Below are 15,771 nucleotides of genomic sequence, written 5' to 3'. Positions count from 1 at the left end.
TGTGCCTTTCAGTGGGTCTAGCTTTTCTGAATTTTTGTTAGTACTCGCCGCAATTGGTTAGTATTAAAGATCTAGGCTTAGGATCGCCCTATCTCTAGTCAGGCAAACCCATGTATGCTCAGACATGCGAACAACCCCTCCCTTGAAGATCGGGAGAATGAAAGGATACAAAGTGTTAAGAAGACCCTTTGACAGGCGTTTGTATATGACGACCCGGGCAAGTGGAGGTCAACCCGTTAAGCTGGTGCACGTCATTCCATTTCACCATGAACAATTAATTCCCATAAACAGCCTATTCACAGACCTCTGAATCCTTATCTCGAGCCGAATCAAGCTTATCTACTTCCACTTCATAACGCCAAAATACCAATGTCAAATCCCTCAGGCTCAGGTTCCGGAAGTTGGTACGAGACCTTGACTTCGACACCGGTACTCATTGCTACAGCCGTCGGCGTATCGTTCGCAGCTATCTTTGCCGCTTCTTCCTCTGGCAAGACACCCGAACAGATCAAGACACAGGCGAAAGAGGTCAAGAACGTTGCTACCAGTAGTACCGACGCGAAAGGAAAGGCTGCACAAGCTGTAAGTCTGCCTTGGTCATTTTACACCATGTCTGATTTGAGGTCATGCTGAAGCAGTGATGTATTACAATCGGGTAGGGCGCTTCCATCATGTCTGCTCCAGCTGCAGACTTGGCTCCTCCCAAGGTGTGTCCCGATACGATATTTCTTCATCCTCAACCTCTGCATTACTTCTCTGTGATGTTCAGCTCCATGACTGCCCGTCTGCGTCATCTTTCCGACCAGCTCAAGCTGTGATTCGGACTGACCTGTTCATCATTCTGCTATCACAGGACGACCCGATATCCGCATCCACCTTATCTCAATATGACGGTTCCGACCCTTCTAAGCCTATCTACGTAGCCATCAAGGGAAGAGTGTTCGACGTGACGGCCAAGCCTGAGATGTACGGGAAAGGCAAAGGGTACAATATCTTCGCTGGGAAGGACGCGAGTAAGGGATTAGGTGAGTCTTGGTGTTGTCTCGTTCTTGATCAGTTGGGGACAGCTTTTACACAAGACATGAAAAGGGAGTTTTCATGAAAAAACCATAGACTTTATATGGAGGGGGTCAAAACATATATCTCATCACTATTGTTCGAAGAAACGCTCTGTAGAATTGCTCCGAGATGACATGTCAATGAGCTGATCATACCTGCCTACGTAGGAATGTCGTCTCTGAACCTCGAAGACGCGGTCTCAGACTACTCATCACTGAATGAGACACAGATGAACAGCTTGAATCAGTGGGAGTCATTCTTCGAGAAGGTCAGTCTCCCGCCTCCGAAGACTTCGTGATTGATGGATAGGCTGACGCCGATTTGATCATTTACACATCTCACTGCATTAGCGATACAACATCGTGGGCAAGGTGGTACAATGATCATCTCTCTAACAGCAATTCTTCAATGGCAGCAAGAAAGAAATCAAGCAGTTAGTGTGGTATAATCTAATTCGATATGCAATCCTCTCAAGTAAAGACAAACATTGGCAACACGCCTCTGTCGCACTGATCACCCATTCGGTCCAGGGTCGTTCGATGGTAATTATGACCTGAACCTGAAGATTAGACTTTAGACTGCTCACGGACCATCTACCTCATCTCCAATCCGATGCTCCTTCGCTGTCTATTTTCATGGCCCTGCAAGACAAGTGCTAAAAGGGAGACGCTATCCCTCAAACACGACTTGGCTTCCTTTGATTCCTGTGGCCGGGTCTTAGCTGATTAGGGGCAACGATTGATCATTGATCATTGGCTGAACCACTCACTAAAATAGCCAAGGGATGCTATATTTTGCCAAGGCATATATATCCTTTGTCGGACACTGCGTTATACTCGTGCAAGGAATGCGGTACTGTACTAGTGCTGTACTGCATATACACAGTATATTGCTCGACAAACAATACAGTTATAAGTATCTTTACTGAATATTTGGTGGCTCAGCTGCTCGTTGGTTCTCATTTATCTCGCACTCGCACTGCCTCCCAATCGTTAAAGCGAGCAGACTGTCAAAATGTCTTCTAACGACTATTACGCCAATCACCCCTCTCAGACGCCCGCTCGAACTACGGAGGACCGCCTCCTCCAGGACAAGGATACGGTGGCGGTGGATATCAACCTAATGGGGGAGAATGGGATCCAAAGTGAGTCAAGTCCATTCGAGTCGAGTCGAATAGGATGTTCCAGCCTCATCCGGTTTCACTCGTCGAACAGTGTCTGTTGTTCATGTCGAATACTAAAATGACATCTTTCGCTTTGGGAATAGCCAACAAGCTCCTCCTGTAAGTATATATCCCTTTTTCGATCAGTCACCCGCCCACTCGGTTTATTACTATGAGCCTCGGGAGCAGGAACAGGGACAGGCGTAGGCATCTGGGTACCGACGCTGACACCGATACCAATATTTCATACACTTTTATGACCGCCTCGAACCTAGCCAATGCATACTCAATACGCACCACAGCCCCAAATGGGCTACGATCCCAACCTCAACCCTAACGCGCAACAACCTAATCAAGGACCGACCGACCGAGGGGCAGGCTCAGCAGCTGCGTGTTGCGGTTTGGGTGCATGTTGCTTGTGTTGTCTTCAATGCTGCGCTTTGGAAGCTTGTTGTGATGCTGCGTTTTAGGGGAAGGCAGGGAAAGGCAGGGGAAGGGAGGAGTATACAATTATACTTAGATGACGATAACGGCGGAGAACGTGAAGGATGGGGGAGGGGGAAGGGACGTTGAGCGATTACATTTCGCGTTCATGATATATGTCATATGGCGATACGATAGAGGTTCGGAAGATCATCAAGTAAACGCTCAAATATCAATTCAGCGATAGCATGTAATTCTCCAACCGCGTACACGACGGCGTAGTGATATACATATACATGCACTGGTAGCACAACGGGATACAACAGATCCAATTCTACTCTATTGGATTAGTGCAAGTACAAGTACAAGACCAAATACAAATACAAGTACCCTTACAGATACATGTACAGATGACGCCCCAAAAATCCACTACTTTATATCCATTGACTGGACTTCTATTCCCCATGACCATTCAAATTCGGACTATGATTCCCATATCCACCACCACCACCAGCACTACTCCAATGACTGTTCGCACTGTATCCGCTAGTTGTATTACTATTCGCGCTTTCCCTTCTTACGAATCCCCCTTGATTGTTGTTGGTGGTGTTGGTGTAATTGCCATTATAAGCTGGAGAAGAAGTATATCCACTTTGTTGTTGTTGTTGATGCTGCTGCTGCGGGGCGAATTGTCCATACCCGTATCCAGCTTGCTGCTGATTCTGGGGCTGTGGAGTCGTAGTTCCGCTATACCCACTATCCCTAAACCCATAACCGTAATTGTTTCCATTGACACTAGGATATCCACCGTACTGCGCGGCGATGGGAGCTTGGGCGTATTCCGCTGACGAAGTGGTCATTATCGAGGGAGGGCGAGCTTGCTATATTCCCGATACGACGAACAAAACAAGCAAATTAGCAATCAACATGATCATCGGACTGAAGTGGAAGACACCAGGGATCCATGCGTGATGAGACGTACCCTGATCTGAGGCGTTGCATGAGTAGTCAATGGAGGTGGGGGTAAGTAATTCGAGTCATGCGTATTGAACGGGTTCATAAGTGGGTTATTCAGCAACAATGTTGGACTAAGTTCAAATCTATAATGCCACGAAACAAATTAGCTGAATTACCCGTCTTTGAAAAGCGACCAGAGTGAATCATGTACTCACACATGCTGTCCGACACCTTGCAAATGTCTACCCAGCTGCCTCTGGTCTTGAGCTCGTTGGCAAATGTGGATCTGCGGTTCTTGTATCTTCGTTTCTTCTCCATAGCCACTATTGTTTATACGAATTGACCAATCAGCTCATACACTCACTTTCGCTTGTATGACGGCCTTCAAAACACATCACAAAGGCGTGGCAGGGAAGAGGGAGAGATAGGGATTCAGACGTACTTCTTGCCAGGATTATCGATCGGTTGATGTCTATGACCGCCAGATCCACTGTAGGTAGATCAGCCAATCAGCAAAAAGCGCAATGGCAGCTGGAGGGTATTGAGTCGAAGTGAGCTTCATCAATGAGCGACTCACTCCCAGGTCAATCGAAGATCACTGCCCGTATAAATCTGTAACAATTTCGCCGTATCTATATGTCGGATCTCGATGAATGGCGCAGAGATCAATAACAGGTACGGCGGGTGGAAAGCGACACTATCTGGTTTGCCTTCCCATTCGATCGGCCGTTGGTCTCGATTGGGTTCACCGTGTCTGCAAGAAGGCATAATGATCAGATCAGCTACCATTCAAAGACATCCGAAGTGAACAAGGATTCAAGGTCTCACCGATCAACATAGACACCGAAAGCTAAGATTACAATGACATCCATTCATCTCATCAGCTTCTTTCTTCTACCAATGACCAGAATGCTATAGTACTATCGGAAAATGACCACAGCCGAGAGAGAGAGGAAGGGACTTACAATCGTAACAAAGCAAGAACTCAGTCTCGGTCGACCTGAACATTCCCAAAGGCTTGGCAGTCTCGCATTTCTTCTGGATCTCCAACAATCTCGGATTTTCCCTCGTTTTAGCAGCTTCGAACGTGGGGATACTACCTCCTTTCAGACTATTCCAATACCATCCATCAACATCAGACATCACTTGCTCAGGCGCTTGTGGACAAGCTTCAAACAGGTTCAGCTCGACTCACTCGTTCAGATTCATAATCTCAAATCCTTTCGAGCAGACAATAGCCATCTTATGCTTCAAGAAATGCAGACCATACACCTCTGCGGGGAGATAAAACATTTTGTACGGTCTGAACCATTCCGATCCTTTGCCCAAGAATCCAAAAGGTCTTCTCTGTCGTGGATCTTCCGCTGAACGATTCAACACTGGTTCGAGGATTTTGAACGTGGAAGTGGTCTATTGAACACCAACATCCGAATCAGCCTGACTCCTTCGTAGTACCCGCTACTATGGCACGAGTAATGAGAGGCTCACTGTATCCTTTTTCATGGTGACTACAAGAGTCCTACCATCAAGTCTACCGACCGTGAAATACGAGATCTCTTCTCGGGGCATAGTCACTCGCTCGGGCGCGGTTTTCCATTGGTTCCGACCATTTCCGGACGGAACGAGGGCTTCGAGATGATAGGCGAATAGATTCTATTGATCGAAATTTCAGAATTAGCTATAGTTATGACCGTAACCTTTTGGGGGATGGGGCCTATAATGCGCCTACCTTGTCTGAAAGTACAAGGAACATTCCGAATTCTTCCAAAACGGCAATGTTGGTGACGTTCTTCACATGGAGTACTTTCCTCAAAGAAGCAGTCTCGCCCCTGACTCCGATCCATACTCCATCTTGACATCCAACAGCCACCAGTTTCCGTCTGTCCGAAGTAGCTATTCATACCATATCCATTATCAGCTTTATCCCACACTCCGCTAACATCCCTACCCGTTACACCAGTATGAGGCATGAGTATAACTCACTGAAAGGACAACTGCAAGTAACTCTACCCGTGAATTGATCTTCCTTATCCTTGGGCACTGCATAATTAGGTGCCATATAGAAAGTGTTCTCGCTTAATGGAATCATCTCGAATACCTGTTATTCCAATATCAGCTCAGGGGACAATTTGTTTTTAATGACAACGCGCGGACATACCTTTCCAGCATCATTGACTTCCAATCTGAGGACTTTGGCATGTAATAGCTGTTTCTTCCATTCGTCTCTTGCTGACGCTGAGTCCGCCCAGAGGGTGTACGCTCCGCCTAATTGACCTTGACCGATGAACGAGATACTGAAAGGGTAAACAGTCCGACTATCCTTGTCGGTCGAGTTGGTGGTGATGTCCTCGGTGTTCGCATCGGAATTACTACCGCCCACTCCGAACAGTCGACCCGTATTTCTCTGTCGTGGCAGGTCCGAGAAATTACCCAATGACAGGAGTTCAAGGGGGATAGGCTAAATACCGATCAAACGCAGTCAGTTTACCTGCACTTGCACCACAACAAATACTGCGAATGAGATCCCTTACTCTTCGATTGATCGTATATTTGACTTGGCGGTGATGGTCTTTTCCTCTCGATCTCGAGATTCGCTCAGGTTTAGTAAGTACGACTAAAGGCACACATCAGTCGCAATATCGTCAAGCTTTATGCCACATACCAAGAGTGACTCACGGTAATGATCAAAGAGCAGGACCACAAGCTCGGTCCAACTGCCACCAATGGAGCCTTCAGGCTGTCGGTATACTTTCCCTTTATGGATGAGTTCTCGCATCGGATTTGCCAAGTCAAGGTCTTTGACCATCCGTGGCCAGAACCTAGATCCGTCAAGGGTATGTTGAAATCCCCACAACTCGACTTTAGACTCGTTGACCGCTACACCCTTTTGCGTTGCTTTTCCTAGGTCAGTGATGACTTCCATTACGCCTGGTATCTGTTCTATATCTGGGTGATCGGCTGGTCCGACCTCTTTGAGCGATTTCAGAATATCAGCTAAGAGGAGGTTATATCGCAATAATCGAGGGATAGGCCGGTTTATGAAATGATAAACATCTTGACGATTTGCGGAAGGGTCTTTGAGGCATGTCTGTGGCCAGCAAGATTGGGGGTTGTGCAAGAATCGGGAATGAGAGGTGATGATGCGGATGGGTGGGTGGGTGAAATCAGCAAAAGAAACAAGTACGAGAGAAGATGGTGGACTCACCTGTAAGAAGGCAGCAAATTTCGGGTTCCGACTTTCCTCTTCTTGGACTTTGGCTTTCGCAATCGGATAATGAGTGACATATTCCATGTAGGCTTCTTGCCAGTTCAACGCCGCGTCGAAGATCAAGTCGGATATCATCCCGAAATGTGGATGTTGTTCCAGTTGTCTATGTTGAAGATTTTCCAACAACCTCGAGTGGACTTCTAATAAGCTTCGATAATTGTGAAAGGCTTCGTCGAGGAACACATCCAGTCTATTCCGATCAATGACTGCCGGGTCTGCCAGTCTCAGACCATTGACGAATAGCTATAGCCATCGATAGTATGACCCCATCAGTATATTACCTTCACCTCACAAGGCACCAAGGTCGGGAGGTATACCAAGTCAAGGTCAGTCAGTACTCACAGTCTCGATAGATTCCAGATCAGCTACATACTCCATCTCTCCCTGGATAAGCTCCCAAATTTGCCTGTAGGCAACGCATCATCAGCTCAAGCATCATTCTCTCGAAGGTCGCAAACCGGTAGTCAGCGCAATGAGGAGAAAGTCACGCACATTTGTCGTTTCTGCTCTTTGGCCTTCATGTCCTTCCGATCTTTCTCGGGGACCAAGTCGTACCATTGTAATTTACCCGCCGGCCCGCGGCCTTTACTCGCATGGAACAACTTCAATTGCGACAAGCTGGACAAGCTCTGGATGGACACTAGAGCCTGTTCGAGGAAATCTTTATCTGGATCATCGGTCTCCGTCGCATTCAATATACCCTCCAGCACCGCGGGGTATCGTTGCAACTGAGTCGAAGGTCGAGTTATGAGGTATTTTATATCTCTCCTTCGATCATGATCACGTATGACCCTCTGTAAAATACGCAAAGATCAGGACCAGGACCAGAATCAGAATCAGAATCAGAATCAGAATCAGAATCAGCATCTATCCTTCGAGCCCACGTCCGCAATGAGAGACTTGATAGATGGGCTGGATAATGCTCACCTCGACGAAAAGTCTGAATTCTGGATTCTCCTCCATCTCTCTGCTCAAGGCTAATTCAGCTTGAGGTAGTTTACCCGTATATTCAGGATATATATTCCTAAATTCCGTCGCGGCCTGAAGGAACAGATCCCCCACGAAGAAAATGATCGGTTGTTCTCTCATCCTGATATGAAATTCCTCTATAAGGCGTTTACACGCTTCTTTCAGGTCGAGCGCATTATTGAAGACTTCGTGTATGAACATCTCTCTTCTGTACTCGTCCCGGATTATAGGCGGGTTCGCATCTCGTATACCCTCAATAAAGAGGGTTTCCATAGCTGTCAGGTCGGTGAGGTACGCTTCTTCAGATTGCAGAGCTTGGTGAATCACAGCTTGTCGTGCCATCTGCTTCTCAGTCAAGTCACGCAGGAGTAAAGGGTCGACATCGTCTTTCCAATCCCCATGACGGATACTTGCGGGAGTCGATAAGGATGGCGTGATAGTATTATCGATTTTCTCGAGGAAGGTATTCGGGTTGGTCTTGAATGGACATCGGGGTGCGTAACACCCTTTGTCACCTGTGCAAGAGGGCGAATAACACCGAGTTGCCATTGACATGAGACCTTTGGGCAATTCTGTCGTCAAGGCGTCTCCACCTGATCCCATGCCTTCCATTTCGCCCATGAAGCGGAAGACATCGTCGCTGGAATCACGTAGTGGCTTGATGTCCCAATCTACCTCTACGAACCAAAGTTGATTCTGCAAGGATAAGGCTGTAGCGTGCGCGAATCGCCGATCGTTTCCTGATGACCGAGTATGAGGAGGCAAGAGATTCTGGATGGTAGTCTACAGTGAGGTCACACATTAGAGCTTTAGAGTCAGTATCTGTGGAAATGGTACAAATGCAGGTTTTAAGACTCACAACGATGTCTTTGCCAGTGAAACTTCCTACCCATGCTATACCCGCTTTGATATGTCTGCCTCTCTCCACTTTATCTCGCAGCTGTAGGGCCATCTCACTGACGAACGCAGGTTGGAAGAACCTGATCTCATTGACATCCAATTCTTCTTCATCTTCTTCTTCATCCTCGTCATCCCAATTATCGTCCTCGTACAATCTTGGTTCGCCGGTCTCCTCATCTTCGAAAGGACTCCTATGGGACTGATGTATCTGAAGTTTCCTGGACACCCAATTCGAAGGTTGTTGGGTTTGCGCTGCCCATGAAGGCGATAACGCAGAAGCAACCGACCGCCCAGTATGGCGACTCGATATCGATGCCGGATGCAGGGAAGAGGTGATGGATGATTGCCTTTGAGGGATGTTTCCACTGTTCCCACTATTGCTGATCTGCTGTAATAAATTCGTGGTCGACGAAGATGAAGCGGGGTTCAGTGCAGATAGAGATTGAGCATCAGAGTCGTTCGCTGTAATACTGTAATCCGTTGCGTTGCTGCTGATCGAGTCTTCCCGCCGTATGGGCGCCGGCACAGTCTCGTTACTGCTCCATGTTCCCTCTTCGTCTGCTGGGCCGGCAGAGCCATCCGATTGAATTTGTGGGACAGGGAAGGAAACGTTATTCGTCGAGCGGCGCGAGGGTGATGGAGGATCAGGTTGAAATGGTGCACCGAGTATACCGCCTTGTCTGTCGAACTTCTTATCATCCCCTTTGGGCGTGATGGGATAAGCTTCTCCGTCCGGTCCTATCGTAGCTGCACTTGCTGCCCTGTTTCTGCTAAATGTCCGACCGTCTTCCAGATACGGTAAGCTAGGTGGACCGTCAAACCAGTCTTTCTGCGTTGGCGTTCCCCTTCCACTACTTGCCCCGCCCGAGATGGACGGAGGTGCTAGTCCGTCCACAGATTCGCGTCCACCGCTATATTCCTCAACCATACCTAAATCGCCGAAACGCTCCGGCAAGATGGGCAACCAAGAATCGTGGTCGCTTGATACACTGGTCGGACGAGTGTCTAGGCTTGAAGCTTGGGTTGACCGAGAGCTATTCCGGGTGACGCTTGCGGATGAAGATGAGAAAGTGGTGGATGAGTGAGCTGTGGAGTGGGATTGTGATGGTGCGCGAGACGGACTGGGCGAAGCGAAGGAGTTCGAAGATGATGAGCTGGATGAAGGGGACATGAAGATATTCCGATCTTCATCAGCGAGGTGATTGACTCTATCGGTAGGTGGTCGAGGCAGAGGGGGTGTTAATTGAGTTGATGTCCGAGGCGGTGGTGGTAAGGGAGCTGGGACATATGATGAAGAAGCGTATGGCTGTGACGGTCTTGGCGGCGGTGGAGGAGGGTCTCCTTCTGGATAAGAGGGTGCAGGTCCAGACACGGTTCTACCTCGAGATCCCCCTGGTACACTCGGTAGGGCCCTCGCTCCGCTGGGTCGAGGTGGTGGTAAAGTTGTAGCGGATGATCCTGATTGGGATGGCGGGGTAGGTAATGCTCTCCGGCCCACTGATCCAGTTGCACCGAAACCTGACCCAGATCCGGACGTCGAGCGATAAGATGGGTACGGATTTGGAGGTAAAGCAGGTGCCGGAACAGGTGGTTGAGCGGGAAGAGGTCGTCTCCCGACGGAGCCAGAAGGAGTGATGGGTCGAGCTTGCTCTGTGTAGCCAAATTCGTTCAAGCCTCCACTCGGCAATCGTGGCGAGCTGGGAGCGGAAGGGTAATAATTGGAACTGCCTGGGACGTCTGATTCGTACAGAGCTTGCCCAGTAGTATTCGAGGGCAGTGAAGGGTTGACGAAGCCATGCCGACGATTTGAGTCCGCGGGAGATCTAGGTGGTTGCGATGAGGAGCTGTAAGGGGGAGTCGGTGGTAGATGTGACATGTTGCTTAGAGAGCGTGGATCAATTGAGTGAATGAGTGAGACTGGATTAGCAGTGAATGAGCGATAAATGATAAAATGGATCGAAGTTTTGTGACTGCGATTGACTAATTTCGCAGATGCGGCGATTTGTTCGGTGCTAAAGTGAGATGTGATGGATGTTTGATCCTTTCTTCGATGTGTGTGTTGTGTGACCGGTCACCGACGGACACTTGAGCCGTGTTCCGATATTATTGTTCTCAGACGAAACGAGGATTTCCGGTCGACGTGCGCTGATCTAGTCGGGCTCCGTCGAGCTGCTGATGTGGTTGTAGTGAAAAGACGATGTTACTCCGCTCGATGCGATGAAGTGAAAAGTACGAGTACCCCGCATTGAGCACTGAGCTTTGAGCGTTGACGGATTTGTTATTACCTTTACCTTTGGCAGTGATGATGTCGCACAGCAATACGGCATCACGGACATGTTCTCATTCTCCGTCATCCGTGTACCTGGCATCATCCCGATCACTCTGTTTTGTAGGCCGATAAGGAAGTTAAATTAAATTATAAAGGGATCCTATGCGAGTCACGTGGCAAATTTTCAAGTTGACTCGTTTGGTGTTACCGTTGTGATCTTTTGAAGCCTCGTCTAACGGGTCGGATGAAAAAGTTGAAAATCATCAAATCCTCTGGCTCTTGCTTTCATCAACCAAAAACAACCTGATATCAACTTCTCAAAAGGGGGAAAAGGAAACATCCTAATCTTTCTCTACCCTATAGAGTAAAGAGTCTGTCGCCCAGTCAGATTTCTGATCACTCAGCCCCCAAACCCAACTTTTCAACAACTCTTCGCTTTTGAGATTACCGGAAAGACCACCAAAATGCTTCGAACTATCCCTCTCTGTCGACCATCTCTGGCCTCTCGGTCACTTCGAACCCTCCCTGCCTCAGCTGCCAGAAGAGCAGTACCTACTCAAGCCAGATCTTACGCTGTCGCTGCGCCGGCAGTCGGTTCATACGGTCAAGTGGACGGTGAACCAACGCTCAACTCCCCCTCGGAACTAGCCAGACGAATATCAGCGAAAGTCTTGCCTAAGTTGGAGAAACCCGACGTGAAGAAGGTGCTGGTAGTTGGAAGTGGTGGTTTGAGTATCGGTCAAGCGGGAGAATTTGATTACTCTGGTCAGTCCTCAATCTTCTTCTTATTGCCCACCTTCAATCTGAATTTCGAGGGAGAAACAGTGTATTGACTTGTAGGATACAGGTTCACAAGCTATAAAAGCATTACGAGAATCCAACATCTCCACTATCCTTATCAACCCGAATATCGCTACCATCCAAACATCACACCACTTGGCCAACGAGATCTACTTCCTCCCTGTTACCGCTGACTATGTCGCATACGTGCTGGAGAAGGAACGACCGGATGGTATCCTCTTGACCTTCGGTGGTCAGTCAGCTTTGAACGTTGGTATTCAACTGGATAAAATGGGTGTATTGGAGAGATTAGGTGTCAAAGTATTGGGAACACCAATCAGGACGTTGGAAGTTTCGGAAGATCGTGATTTGTTCGTGCAGGCTTTGAACGGTATGTCGCTTCCGTCATCAACTTCGGTCCGAAGGTCTGAGATTTGGTCAGATTCCGCTCAATGCTAATTCCCAATTTCCGTGGAATCGCAGAAATCGACATCCCTGCTGCTGAGTCTACTGCAGTATCCACTATTCAAGATGCCCTCAACGCTGCCAAAGAAATCGGTTACCCCATCATTCTTCGTTCTGCTTTCTCCCTTGGTGGTCTTGGTTCAGGTTTCGCTCACGATGAAGAGGAACTCCGAAACTTGGCTGCCAAGTCTCTGTCTCTGTCCCCTCAAGTATTGATTGAGAAATCTTTGAAAGGTTGGAAAGAGCTCGAGTACGAAGTGGTCCGAGATGCTGCTGATGTGAGTTTGCCCTCTTCCCCGTAGTATCCGGATAACGATGTTGACTGACAGTGTGTGCTTGAATAGAACACCATCATTTGCTGTAACATGGAGAACTTCGACCCTCTCGGTACCCACACCGGTGACTCTATTGTTGTTGCTCCTTCGCAAACCCTCTCGGATGACGAGTACCACATGCTCCGAACAGCTGCTATCAAGATCGTCAGGCACGTCGGTGTCGTCGGTGAATGTAACGTGAGTCGGCCTAAGCAAATCGCAGGCCTGCTTGGCTGACATAAAACACAGGTACAATACGCCCTTGACCCCAACAGTCGAGATTACCGAGTTATCGAGATGAATGCCCGTCTGTCTCGATCGAGGTGAGCAGTCAACGGATTGGTTTTGTTGCGGGATACCTATACTGACCTCCTTTTACAGTGCCCTTGCATCCAAGGCCACCGGTTACCCTCTTGCTTACACTGCTGCCAAGATTGCTCTCGGTCACACCCTTCCCGAACTTCCTAATGCCGTCACCAAATCTACCACCGCTTGTTTCGAACCTTCCTTAGATTATATCGTCACCAAGATGCCCAAGTGGGACTTGGCCAAGTTCCAACACGTCGAGCGAAATGTTGGATCAGCTATGAAGTCAGTCGGAGAAGTGATGGCTATCGGCCGAACATTTGAGGAATCCCTTCAAAAGGCCATTCGACAAGTCGACCCCAACTTTACTGGATTCGACGCTTATTGGAAACCCGAAGATATGGAGACTGCCTTAGCCAACAACAACGATAGACGACTCTTTGCCATCGCTCACGCCATGTTGAACCTCAACTACACCATCGACCAATTACATGACATCACGAAGATCGATAAATGGTTCTTGTACAAATTAGAAAACATAGTCACTGTCTACAAACAGCTCCAAACCACACCTTTCGAGACGATTGACAAAGATTTGATCCTCACAGCCAAGAAGACTGGTTTCTCCGACTTGCACATCAGTCAACTTGCAAATGTCAAGGAAGCCGAAGTCCGAGCTAAGAGGAAATCATTCGGTGTGACCCCCTTCGTCAAGCGGATCGATACTCTTGCTGCCGAGTTCCCTGCCTACACCAACTACTTGTACACCACCTACAATGCCTCCACACATGATGTTGACTTCACCGACAACGGAACCATGGTTCTCGGTTCGGGTGTATACCGAATTGGATCTTCAGTAGAATTCGATTGGTGTGCTGTCACTTGTTCTCGAGCTATCAGGGATCTGGGCAAGAAGACAATCATGATCAACTATAACCCTGAGACTGTGTCCACCGATTTCGACGAGGCTGATCGACTGTACTTTGAGGAACTCGGCTTCGAGAGAGTTATGGATATTTACGAGCTGGAAGGTGCCGAAGGTGTTGTTGTGTCTGTCGGTGGTGAGTGGCCATGAAACTGAAGTGACATCTGCAAATCAATCCAGGGCTTGCTGACATGGGAATCATGTAGGTCAATTGCCTCAGAACATTGCTCTTCGACTCAAGAACTCTGGTGTCAGTGTTCTCGGTACCGATCCAGAGCAAATTGACAACGCCGAAGATCGACACAAGTTCTCTTCCATCTTGGACTCTATTGGTGTCGACCAACCAGCATGGACCGAGGCTACCTCGCTCGAATCCGCTAAAGCTTTCGCCTCCAAGGTCGGCTACCCCGTCCTCATTCGACCATCTTACGTTCTCTCCGGTGCAGCCATGAACACCGTATGGGACGAAGCCTCTCTCGAGAAGAACCTCACCCTCGCGACCGACGTCTCGCCCCTTCATCCAGTCGTCATCTCTCAATTCATCGACAACGCCCAAGAGATCGACGTCGACGCCGTAGCTTATAAAGGCGACCTCCTGGTTCACGCTGTATCCGAACACGTCGAGAATGCAGGTGTCCACTCCGGAGACGCTACTCTAGTCTTACCCCCCTTCTCACTCCCGCCAGCCGAGTTAGATTCGTACAAAGAGATCGCTCAGAAGGTTGCCAAGGCATTCGAGATTTCTGGTCCGTTCAATATGCAGATCATCCGAAAACCACCCACAGGAAACAATCCCCCTCAACTCAAGGTGATCGAGTGTAATCTCCGAGCATCCAGGTCGTTCCCCTTCGTATCGAAGGTATTGGGCAAGAACTTTATCGATGTGGCTGCTGCTGCGATTATGGGAGAAGGAGTCCCTGCCCCGGTCGACCTAATGAAAGAACAGAGGGACTACGTGGCTATCAAAGTACCGCAATTCTCCTGGACCCGATTACCGGGTGCGGACCCCTTCTTGGGCGTCGAGATGGCTTCCACGGGAGAGGTCGCTTCGTTCGGTAAAGATGTGCACGAGGCTTACTGGGCTGTGAGTGGATTGATTGTCGTTCTTGTTCTCATGTTCCATATGACAACTTCGCGTTCTCATATCACTGCGTCGCCGACAATTTGACGAAGGAAGTCGGTCGGCGTTTAACGTTTTAGAGTGCGGTGGTATGAAGGATAAGCGGCTGACCATCTTGATTGCGTTTCGATTTACAGGCCATCCTCTCTGTGAACGGCTTCAAACTCCCCAAGAAGAATTCCGGTATATTACTCGGAGGAGATATCTCCCGAGAGGAAATGCCAATAATAGCTGCCAACCTGTTATCCCTTGGATTCAAATTATACACTTACGATTCGAAAGTCGAGTCTTACATCAACGAACAACCGAATTTGTCAATTAAGAAGATATACGTTCCTGTGAAAGATAAGCGAAAACTCCGAGAAGTATTGGAAGAACATGAGATCTCGACTGTGATTGATATTGCTCGATCCCGGGCTGCTTCGACGGGCGAGGCGGAGTATGCTGCTAGACGAGCGGCAGTGGATTTCGGTATTCCTGTGAGTTTGGCTTTTTTTTGACCCTAATCTGTTTTCTAGCTTTCACCTGGGTAGGAGGGGATGCCACCTTCCTATCATTTGGATTGAGACTGAAATATGGAAATCATTGAATGATCCAGACGTTTTAGACGTTGAGATATTGTAATGCCTGATTGATCATGAATGCTGATGCTGCTTGATATTGTTCTTTAGTTGATTAACAACGCCAAACTCGCTGTATTGTTGACTGAGACTCTCCAAAAGAAATTCCACCAATCTCCATTACCGTATGTGGAGGGAACCAACCCGCCCGAAGTCAAATCGTGGAGAGAATTTGTCGGTGAAGAGAGGGCATACTAGGTCTAGGTAGATTATCATTCTATACATCGGGTTTCA

At 48.3% G+C, this 15,771-nt stretch overlaps 4 protein-coding genes across 4 annotated transcripts; 3 read left to right on the top strand and 1 right to left on the bottom strand.

The window, feature by feature from the left end:
- Positions 1-369: 369 nt before the first annotated feature.
- On the top strand, positions 370-1,442 carry I303_101358 (uncharacterized protein; the record flags this gene model as incomplete). The annotated part of the gene is made up of 5 exons (XM_065968324.1): positions 370-582; positions 660-707; positions 854-1,025; positions 1,227-1,327; positions 1,410-1,442. 5 exons carry the CDS (start codon positions 370-372, stop codon positions 1,440-1,442), a joined length of 567 nt encoding a protein of 188 aa, XP_065824396.1.
- A 631-nt stretch (positions 1,443-2,073) lies between these two features.
- On the top strand, positions 2,074-2,558 carry I303_101357 (uncharacterized protein; the record flags this gene model as incomplete). Its single annotated transcript, XM_018404727.1, has 3 exons — positions 2,074-2,203; positions 2,326-2,341; positions 2,411-2,558. 3 exons carry the CDS (start codon positions 2,074-2,076, stop codon positions 2,556-2,558), a joined length of 294 nt encoding a protein of 97 aa, XP_018267381.1.
- Positions 2,559-3,099: 541 nt separating this feature from the next.
- Positions 3,100-10,614, bottom strand: I303_101356 (uncharacterized protein; the record flags this gene model as incomplete). The annotated part of the gene is made up of 19 exons (XM_018404726.1): positions 3,100-3,525; positions 3,627-3,744; positions 3,817-3,924; positions 4,044-4,091; positions 4,179-4,355; positions 4,430-4,451; positions 4,567-4,712; positions 4,797-5,011; positions 5,090-5,254; positions 5,331-5,494; positions 5,585-5,699; positions 5,760-6,059; positions 6,133-6,215; positions 6,278-6,689; positions 6,807-7,112; positions 7,212-7,275; positions 7,362-7,663; positions 7,797-8,621; positions 8,698-10,614. 19 exons carry the CDS (start codon positions 10,612-10,614, stop codon positions 3,100-3,102), a joined length of 5,913 nt encoding a protein of 1,970 aa, XP_018267380.1.
- Positions 10,615-11,471: 857 nt separating this feature from the next.
- Positions 11,472-15,735, top strand: I303_101355 (carbamoyl-phosphate synthase arginine-specific large chain; the record flags this gene model as incomplete). The annotated part of the gene is made up of 9 exons (XM_018404725.1): positions 11,472-11,772; positions 11,855-12,178; positions 12,271-12,530; positions 12,597-12,764; positions 12,816-12,889; positions 12,948-13,933; positions 14,004-14,881; positions 15,055-15,396; positions 15,589-15,735. 9 exons carry the CDS (start codon positions 11,472-11,474, stop codon positions 15,733-15,735), a joined length of 3,480 nt encoding a protein of 1,159 aa, XP_018267379.1.
- Positions 15,736-15,771: the final 36 nt, after the last annotated feature.

This window comes from Kwoniella dejecticola, chromosome 1 (genome assembly GCF_000512565.2).
Source record: "Kwoniella dejecticola CBS 10117 chromosome 1, complete sequence".
Taxonomy (NCBI): domain Eukaryota; kingdom Fungi; phylum Basidiomycota; class Tremellomycetes; order Tremellales; family Cryptococcaceae; genus Kwoniella; species Kwoniella dejecticola.
Note: the sequence above shows the minus strand (reverse complement) of the source record. Positions and strands in the feature narration are given on the sequence as shown.